Consider the following 20,782-nt stretch of genomic DNA (forward strand, 5'->3'; position numbering starts at 1 on the left):
AACTAAATTTGAATAGTTACTCCAGAAAATAAAGATAATTGGCTGGGGTTTTACTTCAAAATTAAGTTCTTTTATTTTGAAATTGTATTGACTTTAATCCTGACATTGCTCTGATATTAGTTTCTGTTATTAAATTTTACTAGTTTACCTCCTTTAATGACTTGGGCCTTTTATTCTTTTTCTTTAGAGTGACAGTGGCATGTGTAGATGAGGGTTCCCAGGTTCTAGATGTGGATTGCACAGGTCTAATGATCCCTCTGTCTCACTCCCTGCTTAGGTGAATCTGTCTCTGTCATCAAGCACACTGACCCTGTGCCCGACCCACGGGCTGTCAACCAAGACAAGAAGAACATGCTCTTTTCTGTAAGTGCTTTATCAAATGTGATTTTATTTGCAGACATTCTCAGAATTTCAAGTCTACAAATAGCTTTTTTTTTTCCCACTGCCTACCTTCAGTGGTGAGACTTCAGAAAGTGTTAGCTATTACTCTGAAGGACAGTCACACTCTTCGTAGTCAGTCTCAGTCGTCAAATCATCAAGAACATATAATGGTGGAATATGTGACTAAGATGCCTTTTGTTTTACTTGACAAGTTTTCAAAGATTAAAATGAAAAGATCAGATCACACATCTTTGAACTCTTCATCTGTAATCATAGTAGAAAAGTAGATTTATTTGGAAAAAGCTTAACCTATAAAGGATGTTTTCAAAATGATGTGTTTGATACCTGTGTGGGTTCACAATAAGGTATGTGTTAAGAGAGAAATCGGATGTGGCGAACCATTAATATAATTGGTGAGTCTAGGTGAAATTCAAATGGATGTTCATTATACTACTTTAATTTTTCTGTTAATTTTTTTTTTTAATAAAAAATTGGAAAGCGTATAGACTTTGCTTGTTCAGTATATGTGCTGCTGAAGCGAGCACAACTTCACTTGTTCAAAGTTTAAAATATTTCAGGTGGTGGGCTTCTGTGGGTTGGTATGGTAGCCTAACCACCCGTAGTACGTAAAGTGCTATAGAGTTACAATGAAAATAACAAAGCCATATCATTCCAACACTAGAAATTAATGTGGGGTGGGGAGAGAACTCTCATACCTGAATTCATTGGTTTCAGAATGCCAGTGTTTGAGTAGAGGTCCCCAAGGTAGCCAGTGGTGCTACTGGTTGCCCTTATTACAGTTGATGAAAGTAGGGGAGGTTGGGTTAGAGCCAGAGGTGGAGAATGCTTAGGGTTAAGGTCTGTATGGAGTTTGAAAAAAATTGAGAACACTGCAGGATTAGAGCACTGCTCCAGCCCAAAGCTAGTCTGCAAGCCAGGCTCAGTGTTACAAATGGAGATTCCAGGTTGGTCAGTGTAGAGTTGCTCTGGGGAGAGTTGGTACCACATGGAGAGTCAAGGAGGTACCACACTGCCTGCATGAGCTATTACTCTATCAGAGTTGGGTGACTGGCTCTCTAGTGCAAATCCACATGAGTCTGAGTTTACTAGTCCATATTTGAGTTGGGTATGGTATTAATCTTATACCCAGTTCTTTGTTTCTGTCCTAGGGTACAAACATTGCTGCTGGCAAAGCCATGGGAGTAGTGGTGGCAACTGGAGTTAACACTGAAATTGGCAAGATCCGGGATGAAATGGTGGCAACAGAACAGGAGAGAACCCCCCTCCAGCAGAAACTGGATGAGTTTGGGGAACAGCTTTCCAAAGTCATCTCCCTTATTTGCATTGCAGTCTGGATCATAAACATTGGGCACTTCAATGACCCGGTTCATGGAGGCTCCTGGATCAGAGGTGCTATTTACTACTTTAAAATTGCAGTGGCCCTGGCTGTAGCAGCCATTCCTGAAGGTCTGCCTGCTGTCATCACCACCTGCCTGGCTCTTGGAACTCGCAGAATGGCAAAGAAAAATGCCATCGTTCGAAGCCTCCCTTCTGTGGAAACCCTTGGTTGTACTTCTGTTATCTGCTCAGACAAGACTGGTACACTTACAACAAACCAGATGTCAGTCTGCAGGGTAAGTGGGAGTGGTTTAAGAATCTTTCCTGTTGATCGTTTATTTATCCTAAGAATATGTCCTCATGCCATCAAAACTTTCCATTTATAATTCGCTACCTTTTTATGTGCCTTAAACAGATTAGGCTGCATTTGTAGCCTGAGCCCAAGATAATTTCTGATACTTCAGAGGAATTAATCATTTAATTCCTAAAACTATTTCATGAAATAAAAGGATATCTATATCACCAATAAACTTGTATTGGGGAAGTAGCTGGGCTGCCTATAAACATTAGGTGACTATGCCCCTTTAGTTCCCTGCTCCCCTTGTCTTCGAAGTGTCTGTATCTGTATGTTAACAGACAAGCTTCAAAGGAGGAGAGTTCTATAAAGCAGCTAGTTACATACCTACCTACCCCAAATTTTTTTCCATAACACATTGAGACAGGCTTTTCTCTTGAAAAGTAAATAATTGCCTTTAACTTTGTTCTGTGTGTTCATCTTTTCCTTTCTTAGATTGTTTTGACAATCACTTGGTAAAATAAACTGTTCAAACCTGCCCTTAGAAAAATAAGAACTAAAGAAATATCATGAGTTAAGTTCTTTTATATAATTCAATTCCAAGTTATATTTAAACAGTTTTCTAGAAGTCAAAGTATAATTTTCCAAAAAAGTACACAGTTTATACAAATATTTAGTTGACATATGTCAGAGATCTGTTTGACTCATTAATTGATCAGGGAATCATAAAGATGGTCAAACTGATTACAAGAGCATATGAGGAAATGCTCAAGATTAGAATAGAACTGCTGTATGTTAGATTACAAAAACTGGTTAATATCCTATAGGGCAGTAAAACTTCTAGGTTATCTTTCCTATAGGACACAAACCCATAATTTTACGTAACATGGGCCCTTATGAATAAGTATAATAGTTTTTTCCTAGAACACTCAATCTTTGGGCCTCTTACTGCTTCTGAAAGACACCGAAAGGACATGGGGTCGTCCTCTTGGTCTTATCCCCGGTTTCGAATAATGTTTCATAGCACTGGAAATCGGTTTCGTCTTAATACAGTTAAACCCTCTGAATCTTTATCCTGCCACATTTAAATTCTTGACGATTTTTATATACACATACACCCAACTCTTTTTGTAGTCCAAACCCAGACGTAGAATGCATGGACAGGTGTTTAAAACAGATTGGAGTGTTCTGTCTCTCGAGTTGGTAAGCTTCTGGTTTGTCTTGGATTTCTTTAGTAGATTCGGGGTTTAACTGAGCTAACTATATTCTCATTGTTTGGAACCAGCAAAGGTTGTACGAATCTGCTAAAAGCTAGGTATAGGCTAAAAGCTAATTTTTGTGGGGAGAAAGCTAATTTTTGTGGGGAGAGAAAGGGAATTTCATGTTACCTGTTCAGTTTTCCCCAGGAAATTGTTTAAACTTAGCCTAAAATCTTATTCCTTGGAATAAACCTTTATATCCATGAAAGTAAGCAGTATGTGAAATTGTAACCTTTAAAATTTTTTTTAATTTCAAAGTCTTAGCAGCAAATCAGATTTCAGACTCAATAAAAGAGTCCATAATAAAATGTTTTGTTGTTCTTACATTTTCCCTTAAGTTGTTTTATTTAAAATGTTTTCTTCTATTAAAGAAACAACTTGCCTCTGTTGTGTTCTTGGTGACAGAAAGCTGATGCTAATCAGTATTCTATAGGAGGTGTCTTGCAGTGGATTGCATAACTGCCCTTGACTTAAGGATGCTTTCATCATGCAGTTCCTAAATGGTTTACTGGCTCCCAATCTCAAATGCCAAATTGCATTCAGATTTAGTAATGTGGATTAAAATTCTGAATCTCTTAGAATATTTTGGACTCTGGTATAGACCCAGAGAGTTTCACTTTTTATAAACAATATCATTAAAGAAAAGGCATGGTGTGTAGTAATAATACTGGCAACTTGCTTTGATATTGCTTGGTGCAGTTAAATTTTCACATGTGACTTTATTTGAATCATATGGGAATCCTGCTTAATAGGTTAGAAAGCTAAGGCTCTGAGCTGTGGCATGTCTAAAGGTCACACAACTTTTAATACAAAGATAAATTTGGATTTTCTTATAGGAAAGTTCAACCTCAGTCTTCTCTCTTCCACTCAATACTTGTGTGACCTTGAGCATGTCCTTTAACCTCCCTGGTCCTTCATTTCCTCTTCTGTAAAATGTTAAAGCATCTTTGGAAAGAGCTTTTTGACAAGCTTCCTTTTTTAGGTGTTGTATCTGTTAGAAAAAAATTATTGGAGTTAGTGATCTTGCTGCATGTGACCTTGGACTTGAATCTTTTCCTCATTTAACACACCAGTGTTTTAAATCCCTTTATGTATTTTGAATTTTTAAAGAAAAACCATTTTGTAGTTACTCCTAGTCTTAGTTCACTTCCACAGTTGATCTGAGTTCTGAGTATACTTTTGAAATGAAGCTTTTGGAATTTAGAAGTATGAGCTCTATAACAAGCAAATATTGTGAGGCAAAATAAGTTATTTTAAAATAAAGATAGCTGATTTTCTTATTAGATATGAGTTGGGATGCTCTGAAAAGATGTTTTAAATATTAACACAGTTTTCTTTTACTTCAGTTTAACATTTAAAAATTCCTTATCGAAGAACAGCTTGATCATATTCTTAATTGCTCATATTTCATAGAGATTTTGGCATGATATAAAGTATGGTTTGAAGTAGCACTCTGTGTGTGTGTGTGTAAGTGTGTAAGAGAAGGTCTTGACAGTTTCAATTTGCAATGAAAACCCAAATCTAAATCTTAGTCTTCCAAACTGGACTTCTAAATTATAATTGGAAAGCAAACCAAGAAAATCTTATCTTTAAGAAACTAGCTCACATCACCTTATTCTATAAAATTAAGAATTCTTTCTTAAGCATGCTTCATCTGTATTGTCTTGGTAATACCAGAGTCAGCTCTGCAGGTTCCTTAACTGTACACATGGAGTTGTGGCGCTTCATAGAAAATGAGCTATTGCCACAATAAAAATAAGTGGGAAGGAGCAGAGAAGCAATTTATCTTTACTCAGGGAATGTTGATGCAACTCTGAAATGTGAGTTTATTCTTCACAGACTCTTGGCTCCAAGGCAGGAGGACTGCCTAATAACCACCTTCTGAGCCAGCCATTTGAAAATTGGAATTTGGAGCATTCTGGAGTACTGCTGACCCATAGTCCATGTACTCGGGTTTCATGTGGGTTGTCGTCTGTATCTTTGGTGCCACTGCTGCTTACTGTTTATTCAGCACCCCAGTGGTGTCGGTCCTCAGATCCTTAGATGGCTGGGGAAGGCTGTCTTGAATAGCATCTCGTTGGAATAAAGGGCGATACTTCTGGTGCTGAGCTTCAATTAATAAGTTTCATTAACATTGTTTTCTTAAATAAGGAAGACTTTTTGTCTTAGCAGAGGTTGTTTTTCTAGTATATTTTTATACCTTTTAAACACTTGCACTTTTCTTTCCCCATAGATGTTCATTCTGGACAAAGTTGAAGGTGACACTTGTTCCCTTAATGAATTTACTATAACTGGATCAACATATGCACCTCTTGGAGAAGTGTGAGTGAACCCTTTCTGTCATTTAAAGGATCATTGTGGCATTTTGGTACTCGTATAGATTTTCAGTGCGCCTTAAAAAAGTTAAAACAGCTTTCTGAATGTGGCTCATGGTGTCAGTTACTACAGTAGTAGCTTCCCATTTGAAGCCTAAATTTTTAAGCATGATTTCTGTTTGTTCTTTACTGATAGCAGTGGTGGAGGAATTTCATGAACTAAGAATTTCTGGTCTTTACTTACTGATTCCTGATGTCAGAGAAACATCCAGCAGCAGACTTCTAAGATCCATCACTCAAATTCTTTTGCCAGTCTGTTGTTCCCAAAATTCTATTTATATTGTTAAATAAATAAAAAATCAGTAGAGATGACCACGCTGTGCTCTTAAAAGTGTTTTTTCTTTAACAGGCATAAAGATGATAAACCAGTAAAATGTCATCAGTATGATGGTCTTGTAGAATTGGCAACGATTTGTGCTCTTTGTAATGACTCTGCTTTGGATTACAATGAGGTAAGTCTCCTTATAAATAAGAAACTAGACCTGACTGTTCCTAGTTCAAGGGTGGGGTGGGTGAATGAAAATCCAGCTTTCCTTCCTCCTTTTTGAAAGTAAGGGTTCCTGATTTTATTTCCCCTTTCCATTCAAGAGCCTAGGTCAGCAGGACCTAGCCAAAGAATGCTGAGAGCCTTTCATACAATACTCAGTCAGAGTACTGTTATTACTTAACTAGGAGTTGGGGTTTACGTGATATTCTCATCTGTTTACAGTTTGATTACTATAAAGGAGTAAAACCTGGGTAGAAATTGTTTTTCTGAAAGTAGAGGGACTTGATCTCGCTTTTTAAGTGTTAATATCCTTGAGAACAAGCTGAGGTTTGGAGGGTAGTTTTGATGATGAAAATAAAATGATATAAAATTTAACTAACAGAAAGCATTTCTCCTCCCTTTTAAATTTAAATAGTAAGATAAATCCTTTGGTTTCTATCTAAAAGGTATGCCAGCCCCCATAAGTAACAATGTAAACTCTGTACTATTTGAAAGCCATATATGAATTAATACTATGATTAGTGGCTTCATATAATCAAGGGACATGAAAAATCAAATTTAAAAAATAAGATAAAATGCACACCTATGCTTTGACGAGATTTTTAATTTTCTGGATCATGTGCCCCAGAGTAGAACAGAAATGGTCCGTAGAATAATGATGCAGTGGAGGACAAGATGTCCTTCTCTGAAGAAGTCTTTCTTAAAGAAAAATTTACTTGTTTAATATTTTTCCCTTTTTGCACTTCTGTGTTTTAACCAATACAGGCAAAGGGTGTGTATGAAAAAGTTGGAGAAGCTACAGAGACTGCCCTCACTTGCCTGGTAGAGAAGATGAATGTATTTGATACCGAATTGAAGGGTCTTTCTAAAATAGAACGAGCAAATGCCTGCAACTCGGTCAGTATTTGAACTCGGTGTGTTGTTCATGCTGCTCATCACTCATACCACATATTTTCTCCTTACTATCTTAGACAACGAATTATATACTTTATCTCCTCAAACTTGTGATACCTCCTTCCCTATATTCACTCTTAGGTAAAATGATCTGGCTAGCTATCTGAAGAAAATAAAAATAATCAGTAGATAATTCCCACATGCACTCATCCGTGATCACAAGTTCTGCCTTCTCCCATGGTGCTGTGAATGGACTGTCCTTGCTCCCAGCAGAAACCAGCTGCTCCTCGTGCAATAAGCCCCAGTATCTCTCCTGCATTATCCATTTTCCACCTACTGGATCTTACTCACCATCGAAGGAGAAATAATAGTAGTATTTTCATCTTAAAGTTTTCTTTTGACTTTATTTTCCCCTTTAGCACCCTAATTATAATGGTACATCTAAAGTACATGAAACAAAAACTGACAAAAATAAAAGGAAAAATAGATCCACAATTATAAAATTGGCGATTTTGATTTTAACCTCTCTCAATAATTGATAAACAGATAAAAAAAAATCAGTAAGGATATGGAAGATATGAACAGCAGTATAATATACTTGACCTAATCCTTATTTCTTTTATGCTGCTTGTAATGTGTACTTCTAAGGCATAAAGAACATTCACTAGAATAGACCATATATAGCTGGTCCATGAGGCAAGACTGAAAATTTCAAAGGATTGAAATCATGAAGGTGGTTGCTGACCATAATACAATTAAACTAGAAATCAACAACAAAAAGATATCGAGCAAATTCCCCAAGTATTTTGAAATTAAACAGTACTATTTTAAATAATCCATAGGTGAACAAGGAAATATAGTGGAAATTAGAAAATATTTTTAACAATGTTGAAAACAATGTTGAAAACACACCATGTGAAAATTGGAAGATGCAACAGAATCACAAGTAACACAACTTTATAAACTGACACAAGAAAAATGGAACAATCCTGTATCTGTTAAATTAGTTGAATCTGTAATTCAAAATCTAACCCCACAAAAATTCTTCAGGCCCAGTTTTGCCAAACACTTAAGAAAGAAATACTAGTTTTACAGAGACTGTGAGGAAAAGGAAGATGAAACCCTTCTCAACTCATTTGATGAGGCCAGGGATACCAAAACTTGACATGGATGCGACAAGAAAAGGAAGCTACAAACTAATATTCCTCATAATATAGATGTCAAGATTCTCAGTACAACATCGACAGATCAAATCTAATAATATATAGAACTGTAATGCATTGTGTTCAAACAGAAGTACCACAACTCAGACTAGCTTAACGTTCAGAGGTGATGAGTGTGGAGCAGTGGTGGAGGGTGCAAAGCCACATTGACACATCTGCTGTCAGTTGGTGTGACTAAATCCCTCAGAGGCACATTGAAGCCTCGGCTTCAAAGAGACCGAGGTTTAGAATCATTTGATTCTAACCTGTGACTATTCAATGAAGGGAAACATGGAGCACTATGGAGCTTAAAAACGGTGCATTAACTGTATTAACCATCACAAATAACGGCAGGATTGTTTATCATTTATTGTTGTATCCCCAGTGCCTGTCACATATTAGGTGCTTAGTGAATATTTGCTGAACAGGTGAAAAATGTATAGAAACTCATCCAATAGTATTCTGTTTCTCTTCTCTTCATAGGTCATTAAACAGTTGATGAAAAAAGAATTTACTCTAGAGTTTTCACGTGATCGAAAATCAATGTCGGTTTATTGTTCACCGAACAAGCCAAGCCGGACATCAATGAGCAAAATGTTTGTGAAGGCAAGTGCAGTGAATTGCCATTGAGACGTTCTTAACAGGATTAGGATCCTGAATGAGCGTAATAAATAAAATTGATCTAAATCTGTAACATTTCCAGGGTGCTCCTGAAGGTGTTATTGACAGGTGTACCCACATTCGAGTTGGAAGTACGAAAGTCCCTATGACCCCTGGAGTCAAACAGAAGATCATGTCTGTCATTCGGGAATGGGGTAGCGGCAGTGACACACTGCGATGCCTGGCTCTGGCCACTCACGACAGCCCGCTGAGAAGAGAGGACATGAACCTCGAGGACTCTGCCAACTTCATTAAATATGAGGTGAGCTAGTGAAAAGTTTCTTCACCCACACCCTGCGCAGTCATTGTATTTAAACAGCAGTCCTTAGGTAAAAGGTCAAATGAGTCTTGTTTTTGCCAAGAAAGAGGTGTTCGTTCGTTTTTCTGCAGGCCAAATGCATCATAATTTAGGTTGCTGCTTTAAACATACGTAGTTAACAATTTAACACAAATCTGTTACTTTCAGAGTTATCAAGACTTGAGCTAAGTTAGCTTGTAAAACCTATTTTGCAACTCATGTAAATTAAGATATTTTCAGAATTGAGACTATTTTAAAACATTTTTTAGTTATTGAAGGTCAAAATACCCAACTTGAGAGATTCTACTTTTCTGCTTATAGAATTCTTTTATCAGGTGTGTAACTTTCTGAAGCATCAAATGAAAGGAATAAGGAACAAGTTTTGGTCCTGTGGACAACAAAAAAGTGGCCAGTATAAAAATGCTCTTATTCCTCAGACTGTTTTCTCATTTCAGATTAGTATCGTTGTGAAAGTTAATGATTTGGTAACAAGAATGTAGTGATATTTTTACATTTGATTTTAGCTAAAAGGCCAAGAAGCGATGTAGTGATACTTTTAATCATTTCCAATTAGTTAGAATTAATATTCTTCGTTGGCTTTATATCTGTAGTGTGAATATTAATCTTAGAGTCAGAGTTATAGAATTTGGCATAAGAAAATGCAGAACCCTTTGCTCTTAATGTATATAATTAGCCCATGTTTTACACAAGGGGAAAATTAGAACTTCCTGTTTTAAGAATAAGGTGATTCTTTTGCTGTAGACCAATCTGACTTTTGTTGGCTGCGTGGGCATGCTGGACCCTCCAAGAATTGAAGTGGCCTCTTCTGTGAAGCTGTGCCGGCAAGCAGGCATCCGGGTCATCATGATCACGGGGGACAATAAGGGCACCGCTGTGGCCATCTGTCGCCGCATTGGCATTTTCGGGCAGGATGAGGATGTGACATCAAAGGCTTTCACAGGTCGAGAATTTGACGAGCTCAGCCCTTCAGCCCAGAGAGATGCCTGCTTGAATGCCCGCTGTTTCGCTCGAGTCGAACCTTCCCACAAATCTAAAATTGTAGAATTTCTTCAGTCCTTTGATGAGATTACCGCTATGGTGAGTGTGGACTTGTGCAGGTGACTCACTACACAAACATAGACAATTCTAATTTTGACCATTACATTTATAGTAATAGCTCCCAGATTTGGAATTTTTTGGGTTTTGTCATGATCTGGGCTATTTATTTGGGATTCTGTTCACCAGCAGTTTGGCATGCTGTGTGTTGCATGCAGGGAAGATGCTAGAGTAGTTTAAGATCTAACGTTCCTTCTGAATCAGTCACAGGGAAAATGCCTGTTGATACCTAGATAAAAATTGACTCGGAATGTAAGTAATCTGTGTTCTGTCACGGTCTTTGGATAACCCTGCCTGAGATCAGGTGCACCGCCACGCCAGTCTTTAAGAGCCGCCTGTGGAAGCGTTTCCTGTGTTCTTCCCCGTGTGTGATTTTTCGCTGATGTGTTAACATTGTGCTGTATTTGCTTTCTGTTGCTTGCCCATAAAACTTATAAGAAGTTTTGTTGTTTTAACAGATGTACTCCCCAGTTCCCCCCACCTCTCTCTTCCCTCTCTCAGGGGAAACCACCATTTCAAATTCAGTATCAGGTGTTTAGTAAAGTATAAAAAAACAACGTGGGAATGATAGGGTTGTATCTGTAGACAACACTTTTCATGTTTGTGGATACTTTTGACCTGTATAAATGGCATATCAGAGTTTGTGTTTTGCAGTCTGCACCTCTTCTACTTGAGGTTTCTCTCCATCTTGACTGCCCTATAGGTTGTTTTTTTGTTGGTTGGTTTGTTAAAAAATAACAGATGTATGTGAAGTCCCCTTTGTTCCACTTTCCTCTGAAGCTGCTGCAGTAAGCTTATCTGGCAATTTCACATTTCCCAGGCGTAAAATGGATTTTGTGGCACCAGCTTGACGAAAATTCTCTTCTCTTTGTGCAGAGGCCCACAGCTCCACTCGTTTCCCTTGTTTCAGGATGGCTGAACTTTTGTCAGGGATGTGTATGTAAGGTGACAGGTGTGTGTAAACCAACTCTCGGGTCCTTGGGTTCCCTTCCAGACTGGGGATGGTGTGAACGATGCGCCTGCTCTGAAGAAAGCTGAGATCGGCATCGCCATGGGCTCTGGCACCGCAGTGGCGAAAACTGCCTCTGAGATGGTTCTGGCTGACGACAACTTCTCCACCATAGTGGCTGCCGTGGAAGAGGGGCGGGCCATCTACAACAACATGAAGCAGTTCATCCGCTACCTCATCTCGTCAAATGTGGGAGAAGTTGTCTGGTGGGTCCCTGTGACAAATCACTTGTATTCCTTTATCTAAAATCAGGGCTTGTGATGGTCAGTTTTCCACATTTGTTCTTCGTAAGACAGCAGCTTTGGTCCTTGTGCACAAGGTGGGCGGGAGGGCAAGGCCAAGCGAGAGTAGTACCCCTGCAGGCAGAGGTACTTCGGGCCTCAGGAGGGCTGCCTTTAACAGAAATGAGTTTAACTATATAAAGTAACATAAAATTCTTGACCTTCTTAAAGTTAGCGTTAATTTGAAATTGAGTTTAATGTTTTATAATTGCCAAAAAAAACATTATTTCAAGCATCCATTGTTGTCCATTGTTTTTGTGGAGGAGAACAAGGTAATACCACTTGAATAGTGACCACAAATAATTTGGGGTCTTTCTCTTCTTTCCTTGGGTGGAAACAGTATTTTCCTGACAGCAGCTCTTGGATTTCCTGAGGCTTTAATTCCTGTCCAGCTGCTCTGGGTCAATCTGGTGACAGATGGCCTGCCTGCCACTGCGCTGGGCTTCAACCCTCCGGATCTGGACATCATGAGTAAACCACCCCGGAACCCAAAGGAGCCACTCATCAGCGGGTGGCTCTTCTTTCGCTACCTGGCTATTGGCTGTGAGTAGTTTTTATACTGTTGATTTTTAAACAAAGTGTTCGTGAGCCAAAATTTTGTGAATTCATCCCTTTAAAAGGACATTTTCCCTCTATTCCCATACTAGAATAGCAAAAAGCGGAGGGTGCCCTCTTGCTGTTTAATGAGCTGTGACCAGTTTACAGTAAAGTTGGTCTGTTGTTTTAGCATCCTCATCCTTCCTTGGGCCTTTGAGAGTGACATTTTCAGATTTAACCTGTGGGCAATGGGACACAGGGATAGTTCGGGCCTTATGTTGCTGAGGTAGAAGGGACCCGTGTGCGCATCGGCAGTGGTAGGTAGGTACGTGGGGCCTGGCAGCGGCTCAGACTCTTCTGTGTGCCACCTGCAGAGACCTCATCCTCCTGTCCTGGGGTGCTGGTTCCCTCCCCATTATATAGGTTAGGAAAGCAAGGCCCAGATAGGTTAAGTGACTTCTCTAGAACCCTGTAGACAGGCGTTTTGTTTTGTTTTAATACATTAACATGACTTAAAATTGAAAAAAAAAATCTTAGTACTTAGATGGGAGACCACCTTCTAGGAAGACCCAGGTGCTATAGGCATAAAAAATAAAATAAGCGATTGTAAGGTGACAAGGTTCTTGGACTCTGTGAGGTCAACCAAGGGTTGCCTCACCTTAAAAAAAATAAAATAAAAACACGCCTGGGCAGTTCTCAACCAGCCAGTCCCTCCAGCGTTGTTTCTCGTGCTCTTCCAGAGAAACTCAGACAGACATCTCATGCATGGGTTTTCACAGGTGACGGCATGCTGCATGACCCTGTGTCTTTCTGTATTTCTCCCTGCTTGTTGGGTAATTTCCATGTCGGTACCCGCATAGCGGCCTTACGCTGGGCACGAGCTGCCTGCCACTGCCCTGTGACAGCTGGGTGATATGGTGTGTGCACGTGTGTCTTCTGGTGGACGCTTCCACATTGGGACATTCCCTTATTCTCAAGTCCCTGTGTTCTCCCCTACTCCTGTTGCTGAATAAACTTGCTGAATTCAAAAGTAATTGGCGAGGCGCTGGTCCCAGATGCAGCTTCAGGCATCGCCGGGTTGCTGTGTTCTGCACTAGCTGTGCTAACAGCCTCTCCGCATACATACTCTGCCGGGCGTGTGGGGGGCAGATGGCATAGTGGACGGCGTCGACAGCATTGGTCTGCCTATAAGTCATGGGTGGCCTGGCCTGGTCCTTCCAGCGCGGCACAGCCATATGGAGGATGCACCCGCAGCCTCGATGTGTATTGGCTGCTACTTAGACAAGGGCGAGCTGGTGGAAAGGTCCTGCCAATCCAGTAGGTGCTTTTCCTCACAGAGTCTGGAGGAGAAGTTGCCTGGTTCTTCTGTACCACAGCCCCTCTCCTTGCGGGAGCCCTCGCTCGGTCTAACTGCTTTTGTACAGGTGGTTCCAGTGACCATTGACATGCCATGTCCTTTGTGTCTGTCCTGGGGAGGGCCCACGAGACAGCAGCTGCAGTGTGTCAGCATCGTGATGTGTGTCCCCAGGTTACGTTGGCGCTGCTACCGTGGGTGCTGCTGCGTGGTGGTTCATCGCTGCTGACGGCGGTCCACGAGTGTCTTTCTACCAGCTGGTATGTAGCCACCTTGCATTCTGTACCTTGGGTGCAGAGCGCTGTGAGCCCTCACAAACAAGGTTGCCTTTGAGCGTTCTGGGTTTGGGAGCCTGTCAGATGATCTTCAGTCTCAATCAATCAGCAGTTGCATCTAAGATTATTTCGGAGGACCCAGCTTCTCTGGGAAATGGGCTGAGGTCTGGTGCGGCTCTGCGTTCCAGGCCTAGTGTGGAGTTGGGGCGTGGACTGAGGAAATGCACTTGGCTGAGGGGTGTGATTGGGCTTTTGTTGCAGAGCCATTTCCTACAGTGTAAAGAGGACAACCCGGACTTTGAAGGAGTGGATTGTGCGATCTTTGAATCCCCATACCCGATGACAATGGCGCTCTCTGTTCTAGTAACCATAGAGATGTGCAACGCCCTCAACAGGTCAGTGAGTCTTCTCGGCAAGCTGGGGCCCAAGCTCCGCCAGCCTGCAGTCGCACGTGTCACGGTCGCTTGATCACAGGACTGCTCTGCCTCCCCCAAAGAAAGGAGAACAAGCAGCACCGGTTTTTAAGCTTAAGCGTCATCATCTCCAGGAAGTAGTGGGAGGGCTTAGCCACGTGTTCCTTAAGAGACAGTAGAGGACAGAAATAGGGACTTGACTGCCCCATCTGCCAGTGCCCACGGGGAAGGCTCTCCTTCCCTTTAGCATTGACACAAGTGGTGTCATCCAATTAAGCCAGTGACAAAAATGGAAATTTCAAAATAGCCTAAAATGTCAAGGGCAACTGAGCAGTTTTGAACCCAATGAAATGGAATTTGCTGTGCCGAAGCCTAGATTTAAAATTGGAAGTTTGTCCTACATCTGAACATTCTTCCTTAACTTTGCCACAGTAGAAACTTAGTAGAATAGGTCAGTGGGCAGTGCCAAGTTAGCTGCTTCCTTACTGAAACGCGGTTCAAAACAGTCTGTCATCTGTGATACCTGCCTTGGCCTTTTTGGTGGCCTATGTCCTGTATTTCTCCTTTTTCTGTAGCTTGTCTGAGAACCAGTCCCTGCTGAGGATGCCCCCGTGGGAGAACATCTGGCTCGTGGGCTCCATCTGCCTGTCCATGTCGCTGCACTTCCTCATCCTCTACGTCGAGCCCTTGCCGGTAAGTGGTGGTGGGCCCGGGGCAGGGGCCCGGCTGCCTGTCTGAGTCTGGGAGCTTGACAAATCTCGTCTGTGTTTCAGCTTATCTTCCAGATCACACCGCTGAATTTGACCCAGTGGCTGATGGTGCTGAAAATCTCCTTGCCTGTGATTCTAATGGATGAGACGCTCAAGTTTGTGGCCCGCAACTACCTGGAACCTGGTAAAGAGTGTGTGCAGCCCACCACCAAAGCCTGCTCGTTCTCGGCATGCACCGATGGGGTTTCCTGGCCGTTCGTGCTGCTCATAATGCCCCTGGTGATCTGGGTGTATAGCACAGACACTAACTTTAGTGATATGTTCTGGTCTTGACTGACAGTTTTACATAAAGAAGATGTTTAACTTAATCAATTAATTTTTTATTGTTTAAAGCAACTGTCTATTTCTGCTGAATTTCACATGAGCATAATTCGCTGGTGATGGAGATTTCATACTCTAGGTTTTGTTTTGCTTTTTCTGACTCCAGTGGGACAAGATTTTCCTTTTTTATACACATAATTAAAGTGTCCATTGACATGTACAGAGAACTAACACTATTTTATGCAAATATTTTTTTGTAGATGAAAAAGCATGTACAGTGTTCTGTTTAATACTCATCCTTGTATAAAAAAAAAAAAAGTTGAGCCAGCAGACATTGTCAGCAAATTAATTGGCAGCAGATTTTAGGAAATGAATGTGTGTGGTTTTTTCTAAAACAAAATAGCATGGATTTTGTCTTTTGCATGATCATCTGGATTCAATCTGAGATCACAGTCTAATTTTTATTCATAAGCCAATTTTTCTGCACTGGGCAGAGTACTGCTACCTCAGTCAGTATTTTTGGTTTGCCACTCCCTCCCCCACTCCATTCACCTTCACCCCCACCCCCCACTCCTGGCCCCACTCAGCTGCTTCTCCTGTAGGATTTCGATGGTTCTGTTTACATCAGTCTTAAGAGGTATGCCTGTTCTCGCTTGTGCAGAAAACATTGTTTCAGATTCAATTGACTGGGTTCATGTCCCCTCACGCAGTTTTTAAGGTTATTTATTTAAATGTGTAGTGTATTTTACTGTAACAGACATTGTTTTACCAACATTGCCTATTTCAGTGGCACTTCACAATCTAGTTCTAAAAAATAAAATTTTTAAATGGACAGAAAATAACTGTCTTGTTTTTAACTCAAGTGGCTTAGCTTGAACTATGATAGATGTGTTCAGCTCTCTCTTAAGTTCTTAGCGCAGATGTTTGGTTTTATTGTGCTTGAGGGGAAGAAGGATCCTGTTCTGCTGCATAGGTAGTTGTAGGAATTTTATTTGTTAACGCATAGGCACCAATGGTCATATGTGACACATTTTATGCAAGTTTCTGCTGGCCTGTTTTAGCCTGGTGTAGAAAACATAAGGGCAAGTGTGTGTGTGTGTGTGTTTATCTGTGTGTATGTGTTTTGTAAAATCTGTAAATAGCACATGACCAAATGAACATATTGTATAGAACTATTTTTATTTGAATGTGGCACTAACCACCACCACCTTTAGTGTGATAAATGTTTGCGCATGTTCCAGATCAGTCTTACCAACAGTGTATAAGGCATTAACAGTCCTAACTGCGGTGTTTTCCTCCATTGCCTTCCAACATCCATCAACTAACGTGAGTATTCTCTGGAATTCACATGCTTTAGCCTAAAGGCGAATGCCACCAAGTGAGCTAGCTGTATGACTAGTGAATAAGGCCCTCGCGTCAGACACTGCTGTGCTCTGTGGCTGTCCCCGAGAGCAGTGGGCATGCAGCGTGTGCCACCTGCACACGTGGCCAGGCTAGCTGCCTAGCACCCTGGCATTGCCAGAGGTCGGGAGGGCCTGAGGGAAGAGACACTCGTTATGCGTTGGTCAGACTGACAGGCTGAGGGAGCTGTCCTTTGCTAGCACTAAGATGAGTCATAAAAACGTGTTTCTTTTGATCTTTGCTAGTTGCAAGGACTTGTCCCAGAACCTTGGTTCATTAAAATGCTAGTGAAAGCAAGTAACTAAACTAGTGAACTTGTGCATCTGTAGGTCCTCTTAAATAAGCCACCTTTTTCACCGTCTGAGTCACATTCTTTATAGCAGAGACTTGTCTTCTCTGTCCAGGGTATGCTAAAGCAGTTACTAGGGCATGGCTCTGCTCAGCCGGGAAACTAGCAGCTTTGTTGCGAAGGCGAACTAGGCAGCCGCTTGTATTCAGTGGGCTTGCAGCTCCCTCCCTGTGAGGTTCTGAGTGTTGCTGTGAGGGTCCCTGGGCCCTGGTACTGGGCCAGCCAGAAGACGCGATGTGAATCTGGGAGTCTGGGGGAAAGTTAACAGGTATCAAGCAGGACAAGGTGCTGCTGTGGCCTGAGGTCTGAGTGTAAGGAGATAGAAGTGGAACATGGAGACTAAATGCAGGGTCCCGCCTGGCTCACCGAGGCCTCGTGCAGAGGAAGGAGAGGTTGGTTTGAATGTTTAGCATAATGAGGTATGAAAAGAAATGGGCCAAGTGGATGAAATGCAAGGAGTACATCCTGGCTATAAACCAAAACGGGGTGTGTGAGTTTGTCGGGTGCTGAGCTAGTCAACGGAAACCAAACTTACCGAATAGTCGAATCTTCCCGGTTCAGTTCCTGCGTTCAGCGGCCTTTACAAAATAAGTTGAATGGTGTGGGCCGCTCTAGGAGACATGCTCAGCCTCAGATGGCCCTGGGCTGGCCGTTGCCTTGTGGTTTCTTAGCTTCAGTCCTGTCCAGCCCACGGAGGCGGTGTGGGCACCACTTCCCTCAGCCCAGACAGCTGGGAGCGGGGAGGACACACTGCTGCCTTAGCAGGTCCTCTTGTCTGCTCTGCTTCAGGCTTCGCCTCTGAAAAACATGGCGTCAGTGCCTCCTCAGCGGTGGTTCCGCTGTGGGCGCATCCCTGGGCTCAGGCCTCCCTGCTGCAGCGAGCGGCAGCTGCCCACCCCCACCCTCGCCCGGTGCCTGTTCTGCCACCGTCGGCAGCTGGATGGGGCGCTGCTTTCTGCAGACCTGCCATGCAGGCGGTGTCAGGCAGCTCCTGCCTGGAACACTTGCCCCTGGCTGGGCCTTCAGCGCATCCCATCAGTCTGCTTTTTGCCACCCCATGCTCACTCAGCCTCTTTGATACGGCTTTGCCCAGAAGATGGCAGTCTCACGCGTCCCCTCCCTGGGACACCTCCAGCAGCTCGTTCTGCACCTGTACCATGCAGGTAATAAGGCACTATCAGGAGAGCTGTGTGAGCCCACGGCCAAGCAGGGCATTTGCCAGCCTCCTTCACGAGCAGCTGCTACCACCTCACCCTCCAGCTGAAGGTCTGCATGGCAGGCAGCTCTCAGCAGTATGAGGCCACGAGCTGCTCCGTGTCTGCCAGGCACCCGCCCACAGCCCAGAGCCACAGCCTGCTGCGTCCTCAAAGCCAAGTCCACCATTGCCTTTTTAATTTAACCACCAAATTCTGTCAGAGCCACCACCCTGCAGTGAACAGTGAGGGTCACCTGCAGCCTTCTTTCTTGAAGGAGAGTGGTGATAAGCAGTGCGTACAGCAGCGCCGCCCGTCCCCCCTCCCCACCCCCCCACTGGGCAGAGCGAGGCCTGCAGCCTGGAGGCTGCCCCTGGGGAGGGGCGGGGGAGGGCACCAGAGGCTTGGTGTGGCCACACCGCTCACTTCTGCTTCCACTCCCTTCCCTCTACACTGCTAACTGAAGAACTGTCCTTCCCTCTCCCATCTCTCTCCTGTTACACCTGAAGCAATTAAGTGTCTGCCTGGTGGGACTCTCCTGTGAGCTTGGGGGGTGGGGGGACTTTGCTCTGTAGCTGGATGACGTGAGAAGTGTGTGCAGCCAAGCTCGTGCTTCTAGCCGCTACCCTGTGTGGGCAGTGCCTCAGGGACAGTTAATCAGAAATGCTGGTCTTGAAACCTTAAAAGATCAAAACCAAATAGCTCCTTTTATCTGTCACTGTTAATCTTAGTTACTCTTAACATTTCCTCCCCATATTTCGTAAAGCTGATTCCTTTCCTCTTTCTTTCCTTTTCAGCAATACTGGAGTAACCGCTTCCTAAACCATTTTGCAGAAATGTAAGGGTGTTCGGTTGCGTGCATGTGCGTTTTTAGCAACACATCTACCAGCCCTCTGCATGATTGATGTTGGGGGGAGAGGAAAGTAGAAAAAAGTCCCCAACTCATTGTGTGTTATGTGGAGGAAATGTGTATTACCAATGGGGTTTTTAGCTTTTAAATCAAAATAATTACAAAAGTGTACAATTTAGCTTAATGAATCAGAAAGCCTCTCCAGAGAATTTTGGTTTCTTTGCTGCAAGAAGAATGAGTTTCTGAAATCTCATCCAAGAACTTAGAAGCCATCAGCCAAGTCTCCATGTTTCTCTGTGCAAAATGTCATAGCTTATATAAATGTACAAATTCAATATTCAATTGTAATGCATGCCTTCAGTTGTAAGTAGCCAGATTTCTCTCCGGTGTCATTGAAACATGCTACTTTTTAATTGGCCCTGTACAGTACTGCTTATTTATAAATATTGAAAACACTACAGGTGTTGAATGGTTAAAATGTAGGCCTCCAGTTCATGACCAGTTATTTTTTGAGTGTGCAAACAGCTATTTTGCACTGTATTAAATGTAACTTATTTAATGAAATCAGAAGCAGTAGACAGATGTTGGTGCAATACAAATATTGTGATGCATTTATCTTAATAAAATGCTAAACGTCAATTTATCACAACGCATGTTTGACTTTAGACTGTAAATAGAGCAGTTGTTTATTTCTGTGCTGATAGCAACAAGCGTTGCACAGACATGGTTTCAGGAAAATAAATCTATTCTACGATAAGTTCACGGTGTGGTGGTGACTATTCTCCCGTGGTAGGGGCAGATGAGGACGTGGAGCAGTTTTACCCTCACGTGCCCAAGAGGAACAGGAACTTCGTGGACTGGATTTCTGGGTGGTCGAGCAGAGTGGTAGGAGGTCTGTTCATGTGACAAGGTTTATAAAATATTCCTGCCCTGGCTCTGTCTCCCTTCAAGTATGGGGAGAGCCTAGTGGCATCAGGGGTTTTCAGAGCTAATTAACATGATTAAACAGCAGCTTGGAGATGTGGCAGTGGAGAGATGCTTCTAATATTCAGATACAAAATATAAAATTCTACATTCCTGTTGGTGATGGTTACTTAGTGCTTATCTGCCAGGGGTGGGGCCTTTCTAAATTCCCTGAAGTGATTTCATCACTTTAAAAAAATCAGGAATGCGAAGATAGATGTGATTCTATCAATTGATTCTGTAAACCTGATAAACATAAGGCCAGCTGACTCCAGATGCAGATAATAACACTTGGTAAAATTTAACATCCATTCTTGACTATTTGCAACTCCCATTTTATGACAATGAAAAATAAACAATGAAACACTAGAATTACACTCACCGTCTACTGTTGCCCACCACTTAGCACTGCTTCTGGAGCTGTGGCCATCAGACGAACAGGGAAAACACCTAGGAGTGAACAAAAAGCAGCAAGGGCCTTAGTGGATCCCTGGGAACATCTTAGGAATGTTTAATTTGGGGAGAACTGACGTTAATGATACATGAAAATACCAACAGGCATTTTAATCAAATGGGTGGTATTTTAGTAGCTAAAAGTTATGTCAGTGGTCATCTTGCCCAATTGCAAATGGATCAGAAGATTTGAAAAATGAAAGTACATCCCCAAAAGGAAAATGGCTAAATGACATAAACAAAAGGAAACTTGAACGGCTTATAAATATGAAAAGATGTTCAACTTGCAAATTAAAATCTGAGATACCATTTCATGCCCACGAACTGAAAAAAATAGTTCTAATGCCAAGGATGGGGGAATGGGCCCT

General features: G+C 42.2%; 1 protein-coding gene across 3 annotated transcripts in view; it reads left to right on the top strand.

Moving 5' to 3' along the window:
- The window catches only part of ATP2A2 (ATPase sarcoplasmic/endoplasmic reticulum Ca2+ transporting 2), a 46,837-nt gene extending 27,082 nt beyond the window's left edge, over positions 1-19,755 (top strand). The window contains exons 7-21 of one of the 3 annotated variants that reach the window (XR_001597503.2): positions 278-363; positions 1,551-2,015; positions 5,507-5,595; positions 5,998-6,100; positions 6,901-7,032; positions 8,715-8,837; positions 8,935-9,153; positions 9,952-10,287; positions 11,300-11,520; positions 11,936-12,138; positions 13,661-13,746; positions 14,023-14,156; positions 14,750-14,867; positions 14,948-16,531; positions 18,946-19,641. Coding sequence is in view for 2 of the 3 variants with exons in the window: in XM_036221519.1 (XP_036077412.1) it covers positions 278-363; positions 1,551-2,015; positions 5,507-5,595; positions 5,998-6,100; positions 6,901-7,032; positions 8,715-8,837; positions 8,935-9,153; positions 9,952-10,287; positions 11,300-11,520; positions 11,936-12,138; positions 13,661-13,746; positions 14,023-14,156; positions 14,750-14,867; positions 14,948-15,217 (2,585 nt within the window). In the remaining variant the exon portion in view is untranslated. Of the gene's footprint in view, positions 1-277; positions 364-1,550; positions 2,016-5,506; positions 5,596-5,997; positions 6,101-6,900; positions 7,033-8,714; positions 8,838-8,934; positions 9,154-9,951; positions 10,288-11,299; positions 11,521-11,935; positions 12,139-13,660; positions 13,747-14,022; positions 14,157-14,749; positions 14,868-14,947 lie in introns of all 3 variants that reach the window. The other 2 variants (XM_016149666.2, XM_036221519.1) reach the window with 2 other exon arrangements.
- The last annotated feature ends 1,027 nt before the right edge of the window (positions 19,756-20,782 follow it).

This window comes from Rousettus aegyptiacus, unplaced genomic scaffold (genome assembly GCF_014176215.1).
Source record: "Rousettus aegyptiacus isolate mRouAeg1 unplaced genomic scaffold, mRouAeg1.p scaffold_m13_p_5, whole genome shotgun sequence".
Classification (NCBI taxonomy): domain Eukaryota; kingdom Metazoa; phylum Chordata; class Mammalia; order Chiroptera; family Pteropodidae; genus Rousettus; species Rousettus aegyptiacus.